Source organism: Ostrea edulis, chromosome 7, assembly GCF_947568905.1.
Source record: "Ostrea edulis chromosome 7, xbOstEdul1.1, whole genome shotgun sequence".
NCBI lineage: Eukaryota > Metazoa > Mollusca > Bivalvia > Ostreida > Ostreidae > Ostrea > Ostrea edulis.
The window spans coordinates 3,606,352-3,634,014 of NC_079170.1; the positions used below are offsets into that span (position 1 = coordinate 3,606,352).

Consider the following 27,663-nt stretch of genomic DNA (forward strand, 5'->3'; position numbering starts at 1 on the left):
AGTCATTTCCGAGATACAAGGCCCTTAAAATTAAAGGGGATGACATTTACAAAAACTAGAAATAAGAATCCTGATTTATTACAGACAAATATTACTGTTGATAATGATAAATACAATCTGTCTTCCAAGTTTCAATTGAATATCTTCAGTACTTCCGGTTCTATTAATCGTTGAATTTGTACAGGGAGGTTTTCATCTTAAATTGTCATAGCGTGTGTATTGAGTTATCTCTCTCATATCTCATAATTAGGTTAATCATTAATTAGTCCTTTGCCTGGTCTTTTCTTTGTACCTGAATGGTAATTGATTTTTAACCATTCCTACCAACTAATATGGCGGATTAGCAGAGAAATATGGCGGACATATAGAATTATACTATATTTATTAATTCATTTCAGCTTTAATACATGTAAACACTACAGTTATCCTACACAATGCAAATGTCACAATTCCATACAGAATCCTCCGTTAACTTTAGATAGTCCTTGCAGGATAAGGTGGTGCATTTTCGGTGGTACCATTTTCGACAGCCATCACATGCAACCCAGTGTAAAAACTTCGAGCCAACTTTCTTGCATTTAAAGCATGTGGTGATTGTCTGAAAGGAAATCATAGTATATAAAATTAATTAGCAACTCAATGATTTCATATTTTGCGCAAGTCCACTAACTTTGCATTCTTTTTTTAGATTAAAGAAAATGTGCTAAACGATAATAAATCATTACTCTCATCACTATATAAAATCTAAGACTGTGGATGTTTGCATGAAGATGCTGGGGGAAGTGCTCATATATGCAATTTCTCTTCTCAGCCAAAAATGGGCTAATATCAGTCAAAATTGCCAGAAAGAATACACATGTATATGGGTTTAGGAATTTGTCCACATAAAGTGACCCCACCCCCACCCCCCTCACAGATGAGATATCTTCTCGGGAATAAATGTGCAGGAAAATGGAATGGTTTTTTTTTGTCATTGGGGTGGGGGTGGGGTTCCAGGTCTTTTATTTGATCAGACTTCACAACTAAGGTTGAATTAATGATGGTGGTAACATTATTCCTGTGCTGAATTGAATCAATTTACATTTATATACTTATTAAAGTAAACCTATCTATTATACTTGTATCTATAATTGATTTAGGGTATGTATGTTTATTAATTTGAAGATATATCTTAATTTCAAAAGACAGCTTAATACAATTTTATGTATGTAACACCACATGCCCTATTCATGGTGACACAGATTGATAGAAATAACTACTCCTGAACAATGACAGGGTCAAGGTTAAATGGGTGAGCAATGTGGCCTTCTTTTACTGTCTCAAACTTAGTTGTAGATCTGAACACAATTATTAATGTCATGGGCTCACCAGCTTGCACACCTAAAGTGCAACTGAGAATAGTAAACTCAATGTGAAAGAGTTGGCACAACTTGACTGAAATAATTAACATTAAATGGCATAAGAAAGTACACCACGACTGAATCTTAGAAATGGGGAAAATGTGAACGAGTATACGTAGAACAGCATCAGCATGTTCCCCAGCAGGATTCCTACCAAATCAGGGCAGACAAAGCAAATCTAGATTATATTCCTTCAATTATGTTCCTGTACAGTCAGACATTGAAGTCTCACTGTTGTCAAGGAATTGTCTTTGTTCCAACAAAACAGCCTACCTTTTTCTGTAACTTCTGAATAGGAAAAGGCAACTGCGGGACAGTTCTATGTGTTGCCTGGGCAGGTAAAGCTGCCTCGTTAGTTGTAGTTGGAGGAGGTACAGCTGCCTCGTCAGTTGTAGTTGGAGGAGGTACAGCTGCACGGTCAGTTGTAGTTGGAGGAGGTACAGCTGCCCTGTCTGCCCGGTCAGATGTAGTTGGAGGAGGTACAGCTGCCTCGTCAGTTGTAGTTGGAGGAGGTACAGCTGCCTCGTCAGTTGTAGTTGGAGGAGGTACAGCTGCCTCGTCAGTTGTAGTTGGAGGAGGTACAGCTGCCCGGTCAGTTGTAGTTGGAGGAGGTACAGCTGCCTCGTCAGTTGTAGTTGGAGGAGGTACAGCTGCCCGGTCAGTTGTAGTTGGAGGAGGTACAGCTGCCCGGTCAGTTGTAGTTGGAGGTGGTACAGCTGCTGAAACATTTCAATAATCAATGATTTGAACTGGTACCAATGCCTAGTGACATCTCAGGCAGATCGTTTTGAGTGACTGACAGATGACTGAATTGAAGATAGTATGTTTGCCTTTTTTTGACAATTTTCATTGATTTTAAATCAAAGGGATTGGAAATAATTTTTGACAGGTCTTCAATGGCTCAATAGCATTAGGCAAATCAATAGCATTAGGCAAATATCTGACTTAGAATAAATGACCTTTTAACATAGCCGATGCCACTGACTTCCATTGCTCTTCGGTCATGGAAGTCTTTGGAATGGTGACACATTTTTTCGGTTTTCCATTTAGTCGAACCGAATGATTCAGCTTGCCTCCCAGAGCCTGAATTTTCTTACGAAGGCTGGGGTCTTTAATGCTGTCACTCTTGACAGCAAGTGTCGAATTAACGATGGTGGTAACACCATTCCCTTGCTGTGGTATAAAATGAACGTATATTACAACTTGACCCCCTCCAGTTCTTCATTATATACACACCACATTCTAATGTCATTTGGTACACTAGATGGTAGTGATCGAATTACAGGGTTATAGTGCTTGTACAAGTCTTTTGAAAGCATTAATGTTGTAGGTATATACCTGTGATGTGCAGATGTTCAAAAGAGTCTTCATCAAATTAGGTGTTGGTGTATCTGCAACATCCCTAATGCTGGGGTTTATAATTTCCTTATGATATGGAATAAGGACATCTTTAATGTAGTTGAGGACTGTCTCCATTAAATCGTAACGCCCTGCAGCATTTAAAAACTACAATAAAAAATAATCTAGTATAATAATAATCTAATATAGAACTAGAACTGTCCTTTTGCGACTATTACCCCCGCGGGCACGCTATATAATGGATAAAACAGACATCCTTATATAAATACAGAAGTTGTGTAATCTCATATTTCATAATAATCCATGCAATAGATTCTTAGAACATGCCTTGACAAATCATGCCCATAGTTTCACTGTATTTTGTAACAGCTTTATTTGAACAACACACTCCAAATTTATGAGTTTAGTATACATGTATGTTATGTAAGCAATAATTGAGGTATGTTATTGTTTCCTAACTGTTGACCATGTATGAATTGCAATCAAAGTTTATTATATATCACATTCAAGGATACTTAAGTATAATTAATAATTGTGACTGTGCAAAATTGAAATGCTGTTTTTTCCAAACATAAATAATACAATGTGTATTGTTTACATAACACAGAATTAAAGCTCAAATATTAAATTGCTGTTATCCTTTCATTAAAACAAATCCCATTTTTGGTTATCAACTTTAAATCTTATCTGAGCTGGCTCATGTGAGCTTTTCTGATCAAATTTGCTATCTGCCATTGCCGTCGTTGTCCTACATTTTTACACCCCCCCCCCCCGAACATCGGGGGTATATAGGAATCACTGAATCTAGTCTGTCTGTCCGTCTGTCTGTGCAGATTTGTGTCCGGGCCATAACTTCATATGTCATATTTATTAATATACCATATTAACATATTAGCATACCATATTTGGCACACAGGTGGATCACCATGAGACGATGTTGCGAGTACCCTCATGACCTCTATATGACCTTAACCCTTGACCTCAAGGTCAAAATTGAAGGTTTTTTTTACAATGGATTCGTGTCCGGGCCATAACTTCTTTGTTCTTTGACATAGGCATACCATATTTGACACATGAGTGTATCACCATGAGACGATGTATCATGTACTTTCATGACCTCCATATGACCTTGACCTCAAGGTCAAAATTAAAGGTTTTTAAAATGGATTCTGTTATGCCGTGATCCTTTGGGGCTAGTTAAATTGGGCCACAGTGTGGGAATAAAGATGTTGAAAACTAGAACTGCTAGGGCTTTGGTACAGTGTAGCCCATGGGCCTCTTGTAAATGTTAAAACATCAAAAATAATTTGTTTGGTTAAAAATGTGAACCATTCCTTTTAAAGTAACTTTGTACAAATAATACTAAACATCAGACCATACATGTAGCTGAAGATAATCACCTGTCGCGCCAGGATTGTTGGCAGGGCTATTCCCTCCAAAATACGGATATCCATCTCCACTGTCTGGATTTTCTCCACCTCCTTGTGGATATCATCATGGCTCAGCCCTGACATGATGTTGAGTATTAATGGAAGTGCTGAGGATGATGCCTTAGCAGCCTCTTCCAATATTCTGGCATCACCAGTCTTTTTTTGTCCTTGAGTGGATAAATTTTCAGGACAAAGAGTCGACTGAAGTATCTGTATAATAATGCATTTGATTAAATCTAAATGAAAATAACCTTGGCATATAATACAAATATATCTTTCTGAGGAATTTTATGAACTAGACAAAATAAAATCTTTGGTAAACTATTGATAGTGAAAAGATTTACATGACAGATAATCAATTACTTAATTTACTTTTATAATTGTTGTCAAGGACAATAGGTCCTATGCTGGTATTTCCACTAGTGTAGACCTAAGTCTAATTATACAATGATTTCCCTAATATGCACGATATACTCAGGTGCTATTACTCAAATATATATTATAGAGCAATTGCCTCTGAGTTCAATTTTAATGTTTTGTGGCCTCATTTACAAATCACATATGAGTCATTATCAAAATCGGCAGACATTTAACCTTCTGAAAAATGACAAGTTTTAAGTTTCTGAAATCTTAAATTGGATGAAATAAAACACATAATAATGAACCTAAGAAGATACAACTCCGATCAAGAAACAGCATAATTTTGGAATATGATGATATATAAAAGACACCACTCATCATAATATGTCCTTCCTGTTACAAATTTTAAAATGCCAATAAAAAAATCAAAATCATTATGGAAACGTTTGCAAACTGCATTGACATGATGGTGGAAAGGTCTTCCATAAAAATAAATTAAAAAATACTTCTCACAACAACCAATGACAACAATTTATACCTATGAACATTGCAAAATGTGACAATTTCTAAGCAGTAAGATAATCTGTACATTATTAAAATGATTAACTTATTAAATTATTGCAAAACAGTTTTAAAAAACTCTTTTATAGTAGATATTAACAACTTGGAAATATTTCAAAAGACTTTGGTGCACAAAATGATATTAAATGAAAGAAATTTTAGTGATTATGTTACCTGTAACAGGAGAGACCTGCTTATAACAGGAAAGACAGTCATCGTAACAGGACAGACAAATCAGTGACTTTTCATAAATCTATAATCTATCAATAAATTTTCTTGTCTATATCTATTACAGATGTATCATGGAAAAAATGAATACTTAAATACAGAAATGTTTGAATTAAAATTATGAGATTATTAGAAGGCGGATTTTGATATGACTCATATATGAAATCTTGTATTATATGTATTATAGTGATATGTTATATATATATATTGAGTGGGGGGAAAAAACATGTCGCAAGCCTTCTTTTCATAACAAAGAATTGTGAGTGCTTTCTTTCACTTGCAACTCAACAATTGGCAGTCAAATGAAAAATGAGAAAATTATAAAAATAAAAGTTTTCATTTTAAATTGTATTCATGCTCCTATAAAGTTGCTAAATGCTTACTTGTAAGCTGCGCTGAGGTCGAAATTTGCCGTCACAAGACAACCGGTTAAAGGTTTCTTGGTGTCTTCATTCACCCTTCCTCTCACCTAAATTATATGAATAAAATTGGTAGAATTTCATACATTATTACAATTACTACGCTTGAAGTTATAGGTTTTCATTATTAGTTTTCAGTGGTATTGACACAATATGCTATGCAACCTAGGCAATTCAGGCTGTATCCATTCAATGTAAAATTTAGTTGACCAGAGACAGGGTATTGTTATTAAAGTTTGGGAACAGTTTTATCACTCAGTTTCTTCTTATCATCATTGGCCTACGGGATAGGTTGGGGCCACAATAGAAGTCTTCAGATAAGGGTCAAGGTGACTCAGGTGAGCAATGTGGCCCATGGGCGTCCTGTTAATGGTATCGTTTGACGTTGTTCCAAAGATACAAACAATATAAATGTGTACATACTGCCCCGTTTCCAAGATCTATGGCTAGCTGGGCTACCTCTTCGCTTGATGTTGGGTCGTCCCACACAAATGGCAGACTACTTGTAGTCAGCCATGACGTGACAAAAGCTAGGGTACACCTGAGAGGGGAGTAAAAGTTGCATAATATGTCATAATAAGAATTCATAATATGCATATCACAAAACAAAGTTAGAATTTACAAAAAAGCTTCCTGACATAATGCAGATACTATATAGGGGATACAAGTTGTACATGTGATGCTTTAACTCTTCTCTGAAGAACCAGAAGAGTGGATATGAAAAATGAGACAGAAACGCATCCAGATATAGAGCAGATTCTATATTCTTAAAATAATGGCCCCGGTGGTATAGTGTAACCACAGTAGGGGTCAAAAGTCGTAAATTCATGTATTCATAGAAAAATCTTCTCCAGAACCACTGGGCAAAATTCACCCGTGCAAAATTAACTGAAAAGAATAAGAGCTCACACCACTTTTAAGGCTAATGCCACACCCAGAATCATTCCATATTCACAATTAAGTTACCAATGTATTATGAAATCATACTGAGAATAGCATAGGTATATACGTATATATCATATAGATTTGCAATCTGTACAATTGTTATACAGTGCTAGGTATATTGCACCCCCCCCTCCTTTATAACACCCCCCCCCCCCGCTTATTGCCTGAAATTCCTAAAGACCAATTTTCTCCCTTGTTAACACTCCCGTTATAATGCCACCCCAGCATAATGCCATATGCCACTGACTTTCACCAACAAATGGTCAAATTTTATAGGGTTTACCCTTGATAATAATGCCAATTACCTAACACACATAGGTAATCAATCACAACTGTATTTTGATACTGGTGCTGTGAAGTGTCCAGTTTGGACAAGGTATTTAAGTGGTATTGGATTTCTTTTTATTGCTCTGTGAAATGTCAGTATTGGTGAATTCTTTATAATGCCAACCCCGCTTTATTGCCCAAATTCATCTTAAACAAAGGTTTAAAGAGGGAGCACTGTACATGTATTGTATCTTCAGACTAAAAGAATAAAACGACTGTAGACCATAATAATATATATAGATGCAAAATGATCCAATTACCTTGAGGCTATGTGCAGCTCACTGCAGCCATTCATCCATGCGGCACAATGAGCAATCAATGTTTTCCCTGCCGTTGGTGGCCCATACAACATTGGCAAATTGAAATGCCGAATGGTGTCCATCCATTTCTGGTAAAGATTTAAGCTGTACATACTACTCCATGCTAGGATGGCTGGACCGATATTCTCCTTTAAGATAACTTCTGCTTTTCCTAAAAAGGCGGTCAGTGTCGTGAGACCTATTGGTGTCCTTATCTCATGCACTATATCCATCTTGGGTCCTCTCAGGTTCACAATTTCGCCCTTCAGCCACATGAATGGGCAATCCATGGGATGGATCTAAAAGTAATTCATTTCAAACTCAATGATTTCTTAAGATTTTTGCATAAATTTTGTTGGAGTTTTTTCCCATAGTTATTGTAACATATCTTGTTAACGATAAATTATTTCAAATGTCTAAGTCATATATAAATAATTAATTATATGTTTGAAAATATTGAATCCAAGGGCAATAACTCTGTTTTCATAGAATCCTTCATAAAAAGTCCATTATGCGATATACTCCCTATGTTTTTCACAAATATTTTGTATATTTTTTTAAAGAAACAGTTTCATGAAATTGTTATGAATACTATTATATCGTTTTAACCAGTTTTTGTGAAATATTGATAATGCTATTTAAGGAAAATTGCAATTTTTGACGTTGACAACAGTATTTGTGTTCTAATTGATACATTTTTTTTTATTGATACCGCAACATACTAATTTTAGTCTTTCTTTGCTCAGTAATTACCATGGCACCAGTTGAAATGTCCATAATCTGATTTGGACTAAGGAATATGATGGATGTTCCTTCTTGTTTCCCCGCATTTAACACCATTCTTCTCCTATATGTCACTGCCTCTGCTCGTCTTCTGGCCTCTGATGCCATTTGTGCCACCAACTGCAGTAACTCCACTTGCTTAAAATGGCACAGCAGGGTTCCAACTTTAAAAGTGCGGTTAAGGGAGGTTTGGAAATCTTTTGGATTATGCAAGTCTCCAGCTTTGAAGAAAGCCTCTCTGAGTGGAATAAAATGTTTGGATTATTCTCATGTCATGTGGTGTTCAGCGAAGTTTGCTAGTATGTTTTAAAAACATACAAATGTTTTTAAGAGGGAGCTGGTCATTGCAATGCAATGCTAATAGAAGGATTATGTCATTAATTTCAGACAATTAATTCACCTATTTTTCAGTCAATGGCAAGTTATAAATAAATTGAAAAATAAAAGAACATATAGAATGACATATTTGTGATTGAATATGTAATGTCATTAAATCAAAGTGGATCAGAAGCAATGAACCAGTACACAGACAATTTAAATTCATGAATGATTGTCTTTCAGTCAGTAATTCATGTTCATAATCTTCTATGTGTATTGACCATGAGCTTGAAATGATGAAGTTTAAAGAAAATATATGGCCTGCATATATATGAACATGAATAACTTTTGATTAATATCCTTCATAGCCTTTCATTTCTTAGTTTGGATGGGAAGGAAAAACACTCTTCATTACCATATAACAAAATACATTATCTTGAATGAATATGAAGCTAGCTCCTTACCCCTTCTGGCCACTGTCCGTTGTCACCTCTACCACATAAATGGAGTCTTGTGGATGAGCCACTTCATATAAAATATCGAATACGAAATTTGATCTTATGTTCCATCTTTTCCCATTTCGCACATGCCACTGTCCATCCAAAATTTTTATGTTGTCCATGCTGAAACCTGAAAGGTTATTCAAGGAACTATTATTTATGCTATTGGTATTCACCTTGTGCAAAAATAAGAAATTTTTTGCATTGAAAAACAGGTGTTCTACACTGCATATATTTTACCAACTAAATTATACCCCAGTTGGGGGATGCACCTAATTAGTGGTATGGAACACATTTGCAAGCAAAGCAAATGAGCGGCCAGGATTATACCAAGCTCATCTCCATATGCTTCCGCACACACTATGTTGCTTAACTTTACCTGAATTAGTTATTGTACTTATTACGTAATTATTGCCTAGTCTTTCTTGAACTAATGTCTTTAGTATTACATAATTATTGCCTAATCTTTTTTGAAATAGTGTCTTTAGTATCTTATTGTTCTGCATAGTAGTGCATTTACATGTTTAAATGACAGTTCAATGCATTTGTAATGTTGGAAAACTATCAAATTGTTCTTACATCGATGATAGCATTACTACTTTCTATATAAAACGAGTATTAAGATGAAACATCATTTGATTTAGATTATATTAGTTCTTAAATTTCTTAACTTGTATAGTAATACATTTCATAGCACATTGCTGATAATGCCGGTTATTGTGCTGTTGTTGCACATGTTTTGTAAATATTGTTTCACTACATGTTGATTGTATAATTCAAGGGCGGGTCCAGTGGGGGGTCCTAGAGTTTAAAATGCAAGTTAAAAAACGCTTAAGAATATACATATAACTTATTTCTTATGCATGTATCATGTGTATTACTATCGCAAAAAAAAATTGCAAGAAGTAGCAGCGCTCTAAGTTATGAAGAAGACTGTTAAACTATATGTGTATAATGTATATCATATATATAATAAATATTAATTAAAATAAATTTCAACACATGCGCTTTAAATTGTACGTGCTGAAAAATATATCCATTCGTACGGAAGCCGATAGGTGCCAGGGTATAGTAACTGGCGGCCGCCACTTAATTTATATGGCGGCCGCCACTCAATTTAAATGTGTATCATGTATGATCCTCTTAAGTGTACGTTAAATAACTGTATCCCATTTCCATTCTCAATGACCGTGTAGCGTGTGACAGCGTGGCGAGAATTCCATCGTCATCAAAAGCAAGTTTATTGACTTGCCTAGATGGTCGAGCGGTCTAGCGCGCTGGTTGCATGCTGTTAGGAGATTTGGTTCCGCAGGTCGTGAGTTCAACTCCGGATAGGGGCGGAAGTGGGTATCCCAAACAAGTGAAATTATCTGGTGCTTTCTATATATATATATATATATATACAATTATGAGCATTAAATTATTGTTTTTTGCTTGTACTGTTAAATACAATTTTTTGACAACGTTCTATTTCTATTATTTTCTCATGCAAACTGAATTATTTTCACATGTGAAATAAGATTAATTGGAGGATTGGCCCCCACTCCACTCTTCTGGTGGTAGTAATGGATGGTAAAAATGTAATAATGAATGAACTGATCAATTGAAGGATGAACGGAGCTCCCTCCCTCCAATTTATGAGTACGAAGTTTGGACAAAAGAGACATTTTAGGTTCCTTTTCTGCTTGTCAACAATAATTGTAGAAGACAATTCCCGACTGTCCCTATACACTTTTAAAAAACGATGATGCGTGTTTGCGTACTATTCTAAATCTTTCCAAAAATAATCACTCAGCGATACGAATTACACTGTTTTTGCAATTGGCAATATATTATTTTAAGTGGCGGCTGCCAGTTAAATATATATTAATTCTATACCCTGGCACCTATCGGCTTCCGTACATTCGTGCCCGGCGAAAAGCTTCTTAAACACCCAGTGATATGAAATGTTTTGACTGTAACAGATGAACATCACGAGTGCTGTATATTTCATTTCTTGCCACTTTATGTTCCCTGGTCTTCGCAAGAATGCATCGCAAGTTAGGAAATCTACACATAAATGCAAATAGTGCTTTGATACTTCCTGTGAAACATTTATTAGAATTCCATGAATAGTTTATAGGATTTCTTCCAAAATTACATTCCAAGATTTCATTTGAAGGATAATCTTTTCTAAAAAAAAAAAAAAAAATAGTAGAGAGAGAGAGAGAGAACACAACAGACATGCCCAAATTTTAAACATCTCGTACAACACAAACACCTGCGTTATTCCCACCACTCGTCGGTACATTGTTTCACAGCACGTGCAGCACAAGTTCACCAAATAAGAGAATGATCATGAACGAACGACTATCACAAGGTATAAATTTCCTGTAATGGCAATTTGATATATAGCAGTGTACCGTGTAAAGCAGGGGGGGGGGGGACGACAATTTGTAAAACTGCACATATAGGAAATGTATGTCTGCTATATACATGTGTACATGTAGTCATGAAATATTCCATTGTCGCAAGCCACGGCTGAAACGTACGCTCCTCTTCCCTTTTCAGCCGTGGCTTGCGACGATGGAAATATCACGAAGTAAACAGAATAACCAGCTAGTGACTCGCAATCTTATCCGAATGAAAGCTACTAGTTTTCAGGGCCGTAAATTAACCTTCAATTTGGAGGAGGCAGAAAATTAGGCGGGGGTCTGGGGGCACACTGAACACGTTTCGTGCAAAATCCTTGATTCTAGGGCCTTCTAAGATGTTACTTGACTAACTCATTCTAAAAGAAAGATTTGGAATGCTTTTTAAGGGAGGTATCATGTTCTTAGTTATTGGAAACAACATAAATTCTAATGAACTTTAAATTTTAATTTTTTTTTGGCTCAAAAGTTGGAGGAGGCAGCTGCCTCCTCCGCCTCCGACTAAGATCAAAATTTACAAACACTGTAATTTCCTTATTTTTCATTTCTTGTAGACTTTCTTAATCAATATGTAAAGTACATCGATGGTTTATAAAAGTTGAATACATACTTATGACCTTGTGATTGGTATTTGATTATCAGACAGAATTATTTTTTTCATCTTAGTCGTAAGATATTTTGTGAATAAGAGCCCTGGACCCATATTTACTAAAGTTCGTAGACGTAGACGTAAACGTAGAATTTACGTCTGACTTAAGATTAGAGTTACGTACTCGTGAAATGGTATTTACAAAACCGTTCGTAGCCGCAAACGTAACTTACGATGTACGATTGCACGTACGCGTGCGCAGTGGCTATTTTCACTTCGAAGCGTAAAAAGTGTGAATTTGCTCATTTACTTTGAATTCCCTGCGCTACCGCCGCATTATGACGAAAAAGAACACAGAATTTTGTGAGAAAGCAACGAATTTCAACGAATTTCAACGTATACGTATGCCTGCCAACGGCATGTCGATCAACTGTACCGTTATTCAGTGTTGTTTACAAATCCAAATGGAAGGTTCATCAAATTTAACGCATTTGACTTGTGCATGGATCTGTGATGCTGTAGGTGTTCAAAAAGAAGTCGGCATGGACTGACAAGTAAGTTAAGTTGTTTGTGTAGTAATAACAGGGCCGTAAGTAGGGTTCTAAATCAGGGGAGGCAGGGGATTGGGGGCCGCCGATTGACTTTACGACTGAAAATGACACTTTTTAAATCCCAATTTATCATGTTTGTGTTTCATTTGTACTATGTAAAGAATCGTAATATGGTGTCAAAGACAAAGGTGCTTGTCTTCATTTTAAACATATATCCTATAATATAACATTTATATTAAATTAAGGATTAGCCATTTGATAGCAAGCAGAACAAATGTCTCTTGTCAAAGCTTCACTAAAAATATTAACACATTTTTGCCAAAAAATCAGACGAGGCAGTTGCCTCGTCTGCCTCATCGGCAGTTACGGCCCTGAATAACCTTAAATGTTTTACCACTGACTACTCGTCACTAGTCCCCTAAATAATGTTAAATTGACTTCAAGGGGATTCAGTACATGACACACATGGTAAAATCACAGTCCCTTATTCATTTTGTTCTCAACCTATGTAGCTGCTATAATGCCTGGATCTTAATTTCTAAATAGTGAGCTCATATACATATGTGTTTGTTATTTACAATTTGATATGTGCCCACTATTAACACATTAAGACACAAGCTCATTTGTGTACATGGTAACTTCAAACTTTTGACAATACCACAATTTAAATTCAAAATTATTTATCCCATTTTTTTAATTTCATGACTGGGACAACATCAAAGCAGTATCATAGCTACCTGTACACAAGTACGCACATGCTTTCACATCATTTCGCAAAAAGAAAAACAAGAATATTGGTGAAAAATTAATCTAAAATATACATTATATATACAGGCACTAATTCTAAAATGTGTGATTTGTACGTGTCTCTCTATTGCATGGTTATAAAATATGAAATTATTATTGTTTTAACAATATATACTCTGGGTGAACAGGTAGATAGGATGAATGGACTTGGTACCAGATGAGAACAGTTACAGTCTCTTTTAGCATCATTTCAATTATATTGCTTGTGCACATCCATGTGCAAAACTTTCAGAAAATATTGTGAAACAAAATCGCATTCAAATACAGTTGTACAACTGTGTGAAGTCAGTGTTAATTTATTTAATGTAGAATAACATTGACTATATATTAATTGGAGATATTAGGTGTGATATACATGTAACATGCACTAGATATCCAAGGTAGCTGACCTCTTTTATTTTTCAAAGGGTCATAAAGGTTGTCAAGAAATAAATTGCCATCAGACAGCAGCATTCCTTGATTTAGATGCATTTCTCTTCATGTCCTCTCCTGAAAGATTTTCCATGATGCCTCAGGGTTAGGATTGGGATGCAAGATGTACAGTACATATATATGATGTAAGTATATCCACTGTTTGTACACATTTAATCATTTCTGTACTTACAAAGTTTTAAAAAATCCAAAACAAATTATGGTACATGATGTAATGATTTTTGTAATGCATTGATGATTAAATCCTTAGGCAAAGATTTAAGAACATACATTTATGAGTTTTTATGATCAAAGTTTGTCCATTTTGCAAGTTTTGTACCTGTCTGTCTAAGCATATCTTCACCTTTTTGGCAAATAGAAATTTAACCAATCTAAGGACATACACTATGTTTCTTTGAAATTATTTTTTATCTCTTCGATATTAAAAATTCTTGCATGATTTCCAAAATAATAGCTGTAATTTTGTCACCAAAATTTTAAATCAACACTCAATAAAAATTGCTCTATATCATATATTTCTGATCAGTAATAACACATGTATTCAGTTATTTGAAACACCTTTTAATCTCAAAGCAAGCAAATGAATATATGTAATTTTGGTGATTAAATAATTATTATCTTGCAAGCCAATAATTCTTCTTTATATATTTCTTTACACTAAAAGCGGTTATCAAATGTACTTTTATTAGGTCACCTGAGTTTACTCAGTAACCTATTGCAATTAGTTTTCATTCGTCGTGCGTTAACAATTGAACATTTTTAACTTCTTAATAACTACCAGTCCAATTCTTTTCAAATTTGGTATGAAGCATCATTGGGACAAGGGGGACCAATTTTCAAAAATCTTCTTATCAAGAAACACACATATATAAGAAAAACTAAATGCATAGTGATGTAGAGCAGGCAGGCCTCTACCAAAATTGTAAATTTCATGATCCCCGAGGTAGGGGTTTTGACCCCAGGGCGGGGCAAATCTTGTTATATAGTGTTTATGTGTATAAAACACTTAAATTACATCTTCTTTAATGCTATTGATACTAAATTGAAACTAAATGGATAGAGCAGGTAGTCTTTTACCAAAATTGTAAATTTGATTTCCCCCAGAGTAAGGGTTTTGACCCCAGGGTGGGGTCAAACTTAGTATATAGTATTTATGTGTGAGTTTGCTGATACTGTATAAAATATAAATGCAGAAAAGGATGTACAAAAAATGGTGAATTTCACAACCCAGGGTTATGACTTTAAGATGAGTCCAAATTAGTCATATCTTTTGATGTTTTCATGTGAATACACCTATTTAAAGCCTTTCATCAGTGTATGCACTTTGAGGGATGTGAAGTTTTAAGAACACATCTTGTTTTATACTGTTGCTGAACATTAGAATATAAATAACAGGAAATTTTTTCTAGATTTCATAGTCCATGGAAGTAATGATACTTTTCCACTAGTATTCAGGTGACCGATAAGGCCTGTGGGCTTCTTGTTAGGTTTCTGTTGTTTGTTTTTTTTATTTTACTAAAGAAATATTTTTATTAATCAGTAATACATATTCCTTTGCCATTGGGAGATTTTGAGAGATAAAAATGGTTGCCATCACTTTCACAACAAATATGCCCCTTTAAATTTATAATGTTGTACTACCATGTATTATATGTCAGCCTGAGTAGCTTAGTGCAAAGGTACCAGGTTCAATACTCAATTTTGCTAAAGATTTTTCTCACCTTCTTTGCTACAGTAAAATCCCATTCATATACCTTACTGCAGTACATATCAGCTGATTTTACATTTTTACTTGCCACAACCAGGGACTATCAAAATATGTTAACTCTAGACTAATTAAACCTGAGAATTTTGTAGAAAGAAAATAGAATGCAAGTGAATTGTACCTGAAATATCACAAAAATTTATCTTTTATTTATAAACGTGAATGACCTTAACTGAAACTTACCATTCTTGGTTAAAAAGTATTTTTTTCTGGTTTGGAAAGAAGCCAATTTCATTACAAGGAAAATGTTTAATGAAAAAATACTAAAGTTGACCTTGGGGTCATTTGAAATCTTTTTCTTAATATGGGCTCTTGGGTTATAAATCATTAAAATTAGAAATTGTAGGTGATACTTAATGATATCTTCCCAGATATGGTGTACGGTAGATAAATATAATGTAAATAAAATCAGTATTATCACAATTTTACAGTTTATTTAACTAACAATTATGTTGCATGTATTTTTCAAGCCTTATGAAATTTGATTGCAGTGTAATGACAGTTGTTTATTTAAATCAGTGTAATACTATTATTTTTCTAGGTCTATGGGTACATTGCTGTAATGGCCTGAAAAATCTTTTGCGAAACCGAGAAATGTTCATCTTTCATTGCCTTGATTGTGTAAAAGGACGAGCAGAGGAATGATTCAAAAATATATGGCAGGATTGAGAATCTAACCCATGACCCGTAGTCTGGTACTCTACCCACTGATCAATCCATGCTGATGGTCCATCTGCTACATTGATGTCATCTTATATATTTATTTATTCATTTATATCATATGGACATTTAAAAATTGACAGTAAAATTAAAAAAAGTTTGATATTCAGCAAAATAAAATTTGTTACAATACATGTTTAAGAAATTAAGTACATGTACATGCATTGTTATGCATACAATTATGTACATGTAATTATATTTGTTAATAGATAACTTTTTAGATGAATTTTCATGTTGTTATTGATATTGACATGTACATGTATTACTTCCATTTCTAGAATGATTTTAACATCTTGATATTAAAAAGATGACATAATAAATAAATCTTAAATATTTGTCAACAAAGTTGTCTGGTGGGTTAAAATTTGTAAAGAGGAGCATTAGTACATATGTTGGTTTAATGTGAGAAGCCTTCAGAATGAACTTTTATCAGTGAGATTTTTGTAAATTGGAGGGGGGGGGATGGGCTTCAACAAAATAATATGTATGTTGACGGCATCATCCTTGGAGTTTGGTAATATACACTGCAAAGACTTTTACCTAGCTGATCACATATAAAGGTCAATTACATACAAATCATGAATGGTAGAAAGATTCATATATATGCATTATCAATGAAGGTTTGACTCCTGTAGGATTATAGTTAAAGGAAATGGCACTCTGAAAGATTGAAAGTCTACACATGACTACACTAGTAGGCATCACAATTGCTCTCTGAAACAAATTACACAAAATTGTATTCTTGGAATGAAATGCATATCTTTTTTTTTTTAAAGAAATATTTATTTAGAGGCTCATTTCCCTGTTGTGTAAGTTACAATGTAACAAAGTTATTTGGACTACCAATATTTGCTTATAACCACAAAGAAAAGATCACATATCTATAAGTAGAAATTGTTTTTCTATAGCTGTCAATCACCATGTATTCTTGTACATACAGTGACTCTCTTCTTTTCAAATCTAAAACATTGCATGTTTGATTGCATATATATACATTAATTCTACCATGTTTGGAAAATTAAAAAAAATGTATTTCCCTGAAAGATGCTAGACCTACCCTGTATAATAAGATAAATGGCAAATATTTTTTTTTTTTTAAATAACCTGCATGACTAAAATAAAAAGCTTCCCAATTATTTCTAAAGGCAAGGTTAGATCCACCCAGTCTGATTAAAATCAAATTTCGCACTTCGCTCAATATACGGACAGCGACTGTCCGTATATCGAGCGAAGTGAGAGGTTTGATTTTAAATCAGACTGAGATCCGCCACAAGGTAAATTAGATCGGGCTCAAAATTTTGAGAATTGTCACACAATTGCAGATGATCTCAAAGAAAACGATAATCTGAATAAATACAATTAATTTGTGTATTACTAACCAGCTTATATGAATCTAGAGGGTTTGTAAGGTCTTTACGCAAGAAATTATCGATAAAAATGACAAGTCGCCATTTGCTTTGTTTATTCTTATAGTTACGATCAGTTTACGTGTACTAGTATAGCACACGTAGAGTTACGCTTATTTCTGACGTAAATCTACGTCTACGACTGTTAGTGAATACTGTCCCACACGTAAACGTACGCTACGTCTAGATTTACGCTACGTTTACGTCTACGAACTTTAGTAAATATGGGCCCTGGTTTTTGGTCAGCTATAATACCCGAATACGGGAATTAAATTCATCTCCACTAGCCATAGGTTTTGGGCCCACTGTGCTCTCCGTAGGTGTATGGTTTTGGCTAGCAAAGATACAATTTTTTTTTAAATGCCTAGATGGTCCGCTTGCAGAAATATGACATGTATTACGGTCTTCCCACGTTGGGTAGTATTAAACTCGGGTCGTATAACATATTTATAGGTTATAGACTTTATATGGGAAAATATGACGACCGAGGTTTTTGGCGCGTAGACGGACCGAGCTTGCGAGGTCCGTTCGCGACAAAAAACGAGGTCGTCATATTTCCCATACAAAGTCTATAACCTTTTTATTATATACTTTCAATTTCATTTAGAAACTAACAATAATTTTATTTTTAACAATAACTATATCGGTTTAACTGAGTAAAAGATGAAAAACACGAAAAATTTGAAAATTAACGGCGTAGAAATTTGATTGTGACGTAATGTATGCGGGCAGGAATGTTTCCGGGCATATATCGTGTGATATATGCCCGCAAACTTTTAAAGAAAAAAGAAGAGATGAAATTGAAAGTATATAATAAGTGTCTATATTATTAATTAGCGATATGAAAATACTATAATACCTGCACATCCTAAGAACTTGAGGAAATCTTTTTTTGTTGGAATGTTGTGTCTTTCTAGCAGGTTGAAATGTTCTTTGCAAAACACAGACCCGTGTTTCGGTTCCAATGTGCACACATTGGGGAAGGTTAGCAATGGATAGCCCCCAACTTCCATGGGAACAGCAAACATGCAGTGGCACATGCATACCTGGACAACAAATATAGCAATGTATTGGCAATGGCTTCTAGAAAATTTCTATCCTTTTTCAATCAAGTTACTCTCTGCAATTTTAAAATTCAAATAGATACAGTCACAAGTTTTCCAATGCACATGTAAGCATCCTCAGTGAAATCAAATATGTTCAGACCATTGCCCTGTGGTTTTTACGTGGGTCGCAGGTTTACAAACACTTTTTCTCACTAGAAAAACCCATCTGAAAATTTGACCGATGTATCTTGACAATGTATATACTAGTCTACTCTGTGAAAATTGTTTTTCATTCAACAGTACAGTTTTTTTTTTAGTAATTACTTCTTTAACATACCATTGTGTTAGTAGCGACACTGTTTTCCGTTGAATTATATAGACGTCGCGCACGCTATTAGTCAGAACATCGATATGATTTACGTTAAAATAAGTTTTTATTAGCTGCAATAATGTAGCCCTCTGATTTTTTTTGATTTTTTTTTTTAAGGGAGAGGCCAAAAACATCAGAATAAAAAAAAATTGGATAGGGCTACATTATTGCAGCTAGTTTTTATGATAGAAAAATATATAATTTTATCAAAATTTGAATGAAAAGCCAGCGCAGGTGATCAATGTTCATCTTTCAATTTTTATTAAGATGCCTGATTTTTAATTGTAAACTTGTTGACATTAGATAAAAGTACCTTCCAGCAACTGTCAATCACACGGAGATTGCTGCATCCCTTGCTTTTGCATAGAGGTGAACAATCTTCCTCTCTGTGTTCATATAATTCCTCTTTTCGAATGCTGTGTATCTGCTTCATCAAATCTGCAATGAAAATAACATGTGAGGCTGCTGTTTTAATTTTAATAGCAATTATTTAGCATTTCCTTGACAATTTTTCACTCTCAACCTTGTTAAATTATAATTACCAAGCAAACTGAACTTGCATTGCACTTGGCATACCTTTTTTGGAAGAACAATCTTTACGCAAAAGGATTTACGGTACATGTGATTGTAAGTTTAAGGTCAAAATTCAATGAAAATGCCCAAAATAATCCAACAGCATATGCCTGTATTGTTTTTGCAAATTCTAATTTTCTAACACTGGTGCAAGGCTAGAACAAATAATTCACATGTGTACTAATATCTACAACAATACATTTATATTCTATTCAGATATGTTTAATTGTAATGCAACCGTACCGTAGAGAAATGTAGAGTTTTAACTTTTGCATTAAATCTAAAAGGTTACATTTCATTCAATGTTTCGTTGATGTTGTAATTCTTAGATGTACTGCAAGTATGATTTATATTTCTTTGTAAGTTAGAATTTGGGAATTATACAAGAAATCCCAAGTCTATTAAAATTTCAAATATTTTAAAAGTATTTTAAGATCATTCACATTAAAGATAAAGGCAATGAATGACATTGATTTCACCAATAGGTAGTGATGGGAATCATTGAGAATTTCATAATCGATGATTGGTTTACTGTAACTAACTAATTATCGATTATAATTGGACATAGAAAAATTCTATATTAATTGTACATATGTACTGAAAAAGTGTAAAGAAATATTTTCTACGTTTAAATTTGTTGTTTCTATAGCTGAGAGAGTGTAAGTGAATATTTTGTGTGTATTTTTTTTATTCTTTTAATTACATATATAAAAGTCGCCAAAAAACAGAAATCGTTTGCTTCAGTTACGGCCCGTATATCAAAGTTAAATGTCATTAACTGACGATGATCCGGCTTAATTAAAATATAATTAGGGCCTAACGTTCAGCAAAGCAAAATGAGGAAAGAAATTCATTTTCTTAAAAACAAAAATTAAAACAGATAAATTATAAGAGATTAATTTTTATTGTCACCAACTGAAAACACGATACACACATGCGGAGTAACAGTGGCCTTTGAAAGCGGTTTTTATCTGTGTAATTCACACTTGGCTTTGCTAGTATCAAGATTCTCTTTGATAATTGTGCTTCGTTTACATGCCTGAATCAAAGTACGTCTATCTCAGTATCGGACCAAGTTACTCCCCGTACAGGTATGGATACTTTCGTTTTCGAGTGCGCCGCCCTATTACGATAAACAAAACTTTTGGTGTACTAGATAGGTCACGGTAGGAATATTCTTCAAAAACTACAGTCGTGGAGAAAACAAAATCTAAAAGCTGATTAATTGGAATAAAAAAATTCATAATCAAGCGCTTAAATTACAAATTGCCAACAATCGATTGATTTTCGATTATAATCGATGATTGGAACACCACTACCAATAGGTACCTTCTCTTGTCTTATTCTTTGTGATATAGATATCAAACAGCCCTCTTTCTCTGACTTCATTTGCTATCTCTCCATTAAAATATGCAGCAGCATTTTTCCTTGTCATGGTTACCTGGAGACTTAGTCCAGTTGAGTGGTCCTCAGCCACAGAAGCTACTAATGCAAAACATGTAATGAATTTGTAGTAAGGGTAACTCCATATCTGCATTAATACTACATGATTGAAGTATGAAGCACATTTTTAGCCGAGTTGCAACGAAGTAGAACTCGGTTATTGGTTTGGTGGGGGGGGGGGGGGTCAACAATTGGTTTCCGGATGATAACTCGAAAAGTTTACAATCCAATCAAATGAAACTTTGATATATTGTTGGGTACCAGGTAAGGAAGACCCCTATTAATTTAGGAGAAAAATGGTCATAGGTCAAGGTCACAGTGACCGAAAATGGAATGAAAATTTCAGAAAAATTTGGTTTCCGGGTGATAACTAAGAAAGTTTAAATCCGAATCAAATGATACTTAAAGATATTGTAATGTATCAGGTAAGGAAGACCCCTATTGCTTTTTTTTTTTTAGAAAATAGGTTTAGAATTAAAAAAAAATTGGTTTCAGGAGGATAACTCGAAATATATTAAAACTTGTATTCATAACTAGAACTTCAAACAATTCCTATTGTAATCTAATCAGGGTGTACGAGTTTTCAGCTTTGATTAGGGGTTATAAAATTTTCTTCTGAAACAGTTCCTATTGTTTTCTAATCAAGAGGATTTTAAACTCCTGGAGATACAACACCAATTCATTTACTTGTTTTTAAAATTCATTGATGACTTAATTGGCATTCATATAGGAGTATTAGAAGAGGTAATATACAACAATGAAGGATGCCCATTTCCAAACTCCTTTTAAAGATGTATTCACAAGAATTTATTACATTATATCCAACAATTAGTTCTTCACAATTATATAAATATGCCACATCATTCCTGACTTTACAATGTATCCCATGCAACTCGGCTCATGCACCCCTGGGTGTATATATTGATTTTTTATTATTCGTACAGTATGTTACCTTGAAGTGACTGTGTTTCTTCAATTGTAATATCACCCTCATCGCTGTTTAGGGTATCATTGACATTGTCTTCCTGTGTTCAAGGAATGAGTTCTACAATCTCTACGTAACGTAACAGTAAAAATAAATTGATATTTATCAATACAATAAACAGGTATATTTAATAATGCCACCATTGAGGGTATTTTTATTTATTGATCTACCTTTATTTTTAAGCATAAAATAACTATAATAAATTCTTTTTCTACATTTCAAATTGTTGATTGATTGATCGTATCTTGTTGAACGTCCCACTCGAGAATTCGTAAATCATATGGAGACGTCATCATTGCCTGTAAAGGGCTGCAAATTAATTCAGGCCTTATTATGATCAATGCTAACAGCTAGTCTTTGAGCAGGAAGGGATCTTTATTGTGTCACACCTGCTGCCTTATACAAAGGAGTGCCCCAGTAAGCAAGCAAGGGGTAATGATCAATAATGTAACCCAGATCCCCACAGAATAAGGTAACCTGCTTCTTAACTAATAAAGTTGCACTGGGAATGATATTCATACATACCCTTGTATTCTGACCCAACTCCTGCTGACATCATTTGGTCCTTCCACGCATAGAATTGTGCTGTGTCCGTCTGTCTGAGTATACACAATTGTATATTTCTGCAAAAGCTTGGTGTGATACAAAGGCATGATTGCTGTGAATGAAAAAATAGGAACTTTTTATCAACTCTGCATCCACTTATCAAATGATACTCCGTTGACTTCAAAGGATTTTGTTCCAAAACAAATTGATATGTTTGGCACAATCAATTATCCATGAGATATTTATATATATATATATATATATATATATATATATATATATATACGGTATATATAATTTCAACAAATATTGATTTACTAGGCAGTTGGGAACAGAAAGAAAATCAACACATGACTATTACTGGGCATATGATTATGCCACTCAAACCTCATTTGCAAGACATACCTACAGCTTGAATTCCATAATGTTTGCATCATTTATAAGAAAATGACTGTGATTTTAAAATTTTCCAATTGTCCCTAATACTAAGAAACAGAGTAAAAACAAGTTTGGGAAACATAAATATGGTATGTAAGTAATGGACTCATGCATGATGCTATATACCTGGACTCGCACATAAATTCATGCAGATCTTTATCGAAGAAGACTTTATTACTGGCACATTTCCAGTCACATGTAATGGGCTCAGCATAAAACATTTTCCCTCGATTAGGAACTACATAACCAGTTAAATGGTAATAAATTCTGCATTTTTTGCATTTTGAAATGCCTCGCTGGCCAGGAATAGGTCCACCAAGACTGTAAAATGTCACACAAATTCGGGAATATGGATATAAAGTTTCACCACATTCAACACACTGTTGAACAGGTGGGTTTACAAATTTTAGATAAGGTTCCTTCCAGTCTTGAGAAGCCTGCCATAAAATTCCGGAAATGTCTTGTGGGTTCTCCCTCCAAAACTGGATGTAGTTCTCGCAATTCTTCAGAACTGGTATTACATGATTTAAGGTCGCAGGAGGAATATCCTTAAAAAAGGGAGATGCCATGCATATATTTAAAATCAACATTGTGCTGTTTAAGAAGTTAGCAGGCACATGGTTTATGGCACTTGAAAGGATGGCCAATTGGGGTGGGGTGAAGTATAGGGAAAGCACTCTTATTGTGTCTTCATTGGAATTCAGTGGTAGTAGGTGAATCTGCTCACTAATTTTTCGTCTGAGTTCTGAAATTTCAGCGGTAATGACTTCTTTTTTCCACATTGTGCTAACCAGTGACTCTATCTTCTTGGATGGTGTCCCTTCACATGCTTTGGACAGTGACCTTTTTGCTTTTGGTGTCTGGTCACTTTTCTTCACATCCCTCAGTGTCCGTCTCTTCTGTGGAGTTTCTGAAAATACATTGAAAATAAGTGATGAATAGGAATATGAATATACATGCACAGTACCTATAATGAGTATATTCATACTATTAGCTAGTCTACACAGTAAATCGGGTTAAAATGAGGAATTCATACAGTCATTGTAATATTGTACTCGCAGATAATTGTACTAGCATAGGACTGAAATGTTAATGTTAATGATGCCCTGCATTGAATACTCATATCGATGTTAGGCTTTTTATAGATACAACCCTGAAAAGAATATTCTGTGAAAGAATATTTTGTGTCATTTATAAAAAGAAGGCATACATGTATGATCAGTGTGAAAGACTGTTAACAAAAGTCGGTAAAAGAAACCACACAGGGTAACCACTAACATTGTCACTCAAAAGTCTATTTGAAAACCACATTTTCATACAGATTTATTGAAATTTGTAAGACGTAGGTTCAAATGTGACATTTCACCAGGCACCGTTGTCTTTTGATTGCTACATCGTTTTCTACAAATCAATTTTAGTATATTGTAAACATTTAGTTAGTTTGTTTCATTGTTGTTGTTTTTTTTTGGGGGGGGGGAGGGTTCTTTTTGTATTATCCTTAATAACCTTTCCTTTGATCTTTTTACATATATACACACACCTGGCTTCAGTTAGGACTCTGTATATTGTATTGCATATTGCAAGGATTTTCTGCTTTAATACCTTGCTCCCTTCAAAGACAGGTGTACCCTTTGAAGTACAACAGGTGTGAAAGAAGAAATCCTACTACTGTATATCTACAATATGCTGGTTTTATAATCTTCTGTGCCATTTACAGAGAAATATATTTTGATTATAACTATTAATCATTGTTACCAGCAAAATATTATATTAATATACTTTTAAAAAATTGTGTAACGATGGTATCCCAAACAGAAGCTGACACATAGCTAGTCTACCCCCCCCCCCCCACTTTCTCTCTCTCTCTTACTCTCAATCATTGACTAAATGAGTAATTATTGTCATACGTATGCAACACTATTGCCATGCCATATTATTTCATCTATATTATTGCTACAGTTTTACACATCTCTCTCTCTCTTTATAAACATAAAACGTGATAAATTATAAATATCTCAATAACTCTCTCTCTCTCTATCTCAAACAGAAGCATTTTTTAAACTACAACTACTGTAACAGTTTTACGCATGGGCAATATAACCATTATACATGTTGATGTGCTGCGCCAATAAAGAATTGTTCATGTTTTTATAAATATAAAGCCACAATAAATCATTAATAGAAAATATTCCAATAACTTATGTTTGTTTGGTGGGTTTTTTATTATTATTGTTTGATTTCTGATTGTTTAATCTATAATACATGTATAAAGATGGAGAGAGAAAATACGATGATAAATTGCATTGTATAGGGGACGTTAGAAATTAAAATATTCTAGGTGCAAGTCAATGCTATCAAAACTCAGGTATACTGGGGTTTTCCTGGAGATCTGAAGACTGTGGGTCATCCTTAGCCATGATTGTTATCAAAACATCTTTCTCAGGTAGCTGTAGACCATGGTCTCTGCAAAGGTCAATCAACCTAAGCTCTATTGTTAAAAGTTTGATTGACCAGGGGCTTATCATTGATCACTACACAGGTAAAATTTGTGGGCCTTAACTTAAAGTTGGGTCTTTAAGGAGTCTAAAACATGTAGTATAAACAACTTGGTAACTTTGAATTTTTGTAAACAAGCCCCAAAACTTTTTGCCCCATCACTTCCTTTCTAAACTTTAGCAAGGAATAGAATTAGCTTAAAAAGTTCTCTATTCAGAAAGTTAGAACTGATAACCTTTTCAAGGATGGAGAGCACTATTCCTTTAAAATTACACGGACATAAAAAAAATTATATAATGGTACAAAGTGCACACACATTGTTACTTTTTTTCTGTCAACACTTTTACCATTATTACTTTGCTAAAAGTCAAAATGTAGTTCTCTGTCTAAAAAACAATAAACTGATATTCACATTTTTTCACCAAGAACACCCCCCCCCCCATTTTCTTTTTTTGGTTACTGTCATTCACCATTCCTTTTGATCTTTTTACATATATACACACACCTAGCTTCAGTTAGGACTCTGTATATTGTATTGCATATTGCAAGGATTTTCTGCTTTAATACCTTGCTCCCTTCAAAGACAGGTGTACCCTTTGAAGTACAACAGGTGTGAAAGAAGAAATCCCACTACTGTATATCTAAAATATGCTGGCTTTATAATTGTCTGTGTCATTTACAGAGAAATGAATGAAAATTATTAATTATTAATCATTAATTGCACTCCAATAATTTGTAATTTGCTTAGATAGCCTATATACAATGCTATTTCTTGACTGGAAGTTGTAATAAAATATACATCTACACTCAAGGATCATAACATTTCCTCACTTTTATATATCACTATATATACATTACATGTAAAACTTTCATATTTTAAAAACTTCACAAACTTTTGACAAGTAATTTTCATCATTATGATTTTTTCAAAATATATGCAGAATTCACTCAAGACTCATGAAAAATGTTATATAGGGTACAAAAAATATCAATAACATATTTAAATCTAGGCGATTATGCTTGATTTGGGAATTTTTTTTACAGCGATGGCTGTATGGATATATATAATTAATTAAGTGAATTAACTCAAGCTAAATATTATATATTAATTTTTTTACATACATATTTTAATTACTGCAAATAGAGTGTAAGAACTGACCCATGTTGGAATTAACTCCACAGTTGATTCACAATGCAGATAGATGGATACAGATGAAGAACACAGCTGTTACATGTACTTGATTGTTCAGGTAGCAATTAAGGTAATAATCACAGGTAGCGGGAGATAAATAACTACTGGTAATCGGATCCAATTGACACTCAATGTATCCACTGTACCCCAGCTATGGAGGTGTGGGCATGGGACCACTGACCAATCGGCTGCATCCTACTGAATGTAACCACTGTACCCCAGGTTACATAATACAGTCACCTATCATAATGTGTACTTTCATTTTCCATATGAGTGGTACTGTACCCTTTCTGTAACTTTCTAGTATAGACATTTATAGCATGTAACCTAGGGTACAAAAGTATCACCTTAAAACAGAGTCCTTATTCCTTGCCATATATGTAGGTAGCCGGTCAATTCGAATCCTGGTTAATTTCCATACTTGCACAATAACGTCTAGATGTGAACTAATATCCCCACAAATATTTTAGCTAAATATTTTAAATAATATATCACCCCAGTGCCTTTAAATAATAATTATTCAAATAGCTAAACTCACGGCAATGCGGCTTTCATTAGTCTGGTCCGGCTCCATCCCTGCCACACGATTGTTAAAGTCTCAATATACCTGGCGAATTGCCAATACGAAGCTAAAGTGACAAGGGTTAAAATGTAAATATGTTAAAAGAGTATTTTATAGAATTTAAATAGTTTCATTGTAGTTGATATCTGTATTAATATAGGGAGGTGACCATTCTACATTGATCTGGTGCCTTTTAATGGGATTCGAAACTGTGACTGTGAGATGTAGGAGAGTTTGACTTGTAGATGGGTACTTCTACTTTCACTTTAAACGGTAAGTTGAAAACAGCATGATACATCTTTGATGCAAAATATCTCGAAAAGGAATCAAGGACCCTATTGCAAATTTGGCCTTGTTGGAAATGTTAGGATTTTTGCTAAAAGTTGAAACCTGTCATTATAC

General features: G+C 34.2%; 2 protein-coding genes and 2 long non-coding RNA genes across 8 annotated transcripts in view; 2 read left to right on the forward strand and 2 right to left on the reverse strand.

Moving 5' to 3' along the window:
• The window catches only part of LOC130047677 (uncharacterized), a 44,559-nt gene that overhangs the window by 1,837 nt on the left and 15,059 nt on the right, over window positions 1-27,663 (forward strand). The window lies entirely within an intron of this gene.
• LOC130047676 (mucin-7-like) lies at window positions 378-4,273 on the reverse strand. 2 transcript variants are annotated; one of them, XM_056143054.1, is made up of 5 exons: window positions 4,160-4,273; window positions 2,739-2,906; window positions 2,360-2,573; window positions 1,674-2,116; window positions 378-598 (listed from the first exon to the last, which is right to left on the reverse strand). In XM_056143054.1, exons 1-5 carry the CDS (start codon window positions 4,271-4,273, stop codon window positions 428-430), a joined length of 1,110 nt encoding a protein of 369 aa, XP_055999029.1. In that variant the 3' UTR covers window positions 378-427. The 2 variants fall into 2 exon arrangements, with proteins under 2 accessions (XP_055999029.1, XP_055999028.1); XM_056143053.1 differs by having other exon boundaries at window positions 1,674-2,119.
• LOC130047675 (uncharacterized) lies at window positions 4,277-27,256 on the reverse strand. 4 transcript variants are annotated; one of them, XM_056143052.1, is made up of 12 exons: window positions 27,238-27,256; window positions 22,553-22,685; window positions 21,995-22,096; window positions 20,929-21,081; window positions 19,340-19,464; window positions 18,470-18,656; window positions 8,894-9,059; window positions 8,082-8,349; window positions 7,290-7,627; window positions 6,181-6,298; window positions 5,722-5,807; window positions 4,277-4,399 (listed from the first exon to the last, which is right to left on the reverse strand). In XM_056143052.1, exons 4-12 carry the CDS (start codon window positions 21,032-21,034, stop codon window positions 4,285-4,287), a joined length of 1,509 nt encoding a protein of 502 aa, XP_055999027.1. In that variant the 5' UTR covers window positions 21,035-21,081; window positions 21,995-22,096; window positions 22,553-22,685; window positions 27,238-27,256; the 3' UTR covers window positions 4,277-4,284. The 4 variants fall into 4 exon arrangements, with proteins under 4 accessions (XP_055999027.1, XP_055999026.1, XP_055999024.1 ...); XM_056143051.1 differs by lacking the exon at window positions 27,238-27,256 and adding an exon at window positions 23,739-23,918; XM_056143049.1 differs by lacking the exon at window positions 27,238-27,256 and adding an exon at window positions 23,138-23,732.
• LOC130047678 (uncharacterized) lies at window positions 12,068-16,540 on the forward strand. Its single transcript, XR_008796510.1, has 3 exons — window positions 12,068-12,483; window positions 13,695-13,844; window positions 16,026-16,540. It is a non-coding gene; the product is annotated as an uncharacterized LOC130047678 (long non-coding RNA).

Excerpts from the sequence above, each read along its gene's own strand:
- LOC130047676 (XM_056143053.1), bottom strand. The coding sequence starts at position 4,273 with ATGTCAGGGCTGAGCCATGATGATATCCACAAGGAGGTGGAGAAAATC. Across the intron at positions 2,907-4,159 it reads CAACAATCCTGGCGCGACAG|TTTTTAAATGCTGCAGGGCG; the intron begins GTGATTATCTTC and ends TTTTTATTGTAG. Across the intron at positions 2,574-2,738 it reads TGAACATCTGCACATCACAG|CAAGGGAATGGTGTTACCAC; the intron begins GTATATACCTAC and ends TTTATACCACAG.
- LOC130047675 (XM_056143052.1), bottom strand. The coding sequence starts at position 21,034 with ATGACAAGGAAAAATGCTGCTGCATATTTTAATGGAGAGATAGCAAAT. Across the intron at positions 7,628-8,081 it reads ACATTTCAACTGGTGCCATG|ATCCATCCCATGGATTGCCC; the intron begins GTAATTACTGAG and ends AATTACTTTTAG. Across the intron at positions 6,299-7,289 it reads GAGCTGCACATAGCCTCAAG|GTGTACCCTAGCTTTTGTCA; the intron begins GTAATTGGATCA and ends CTCCCCTCTCAG.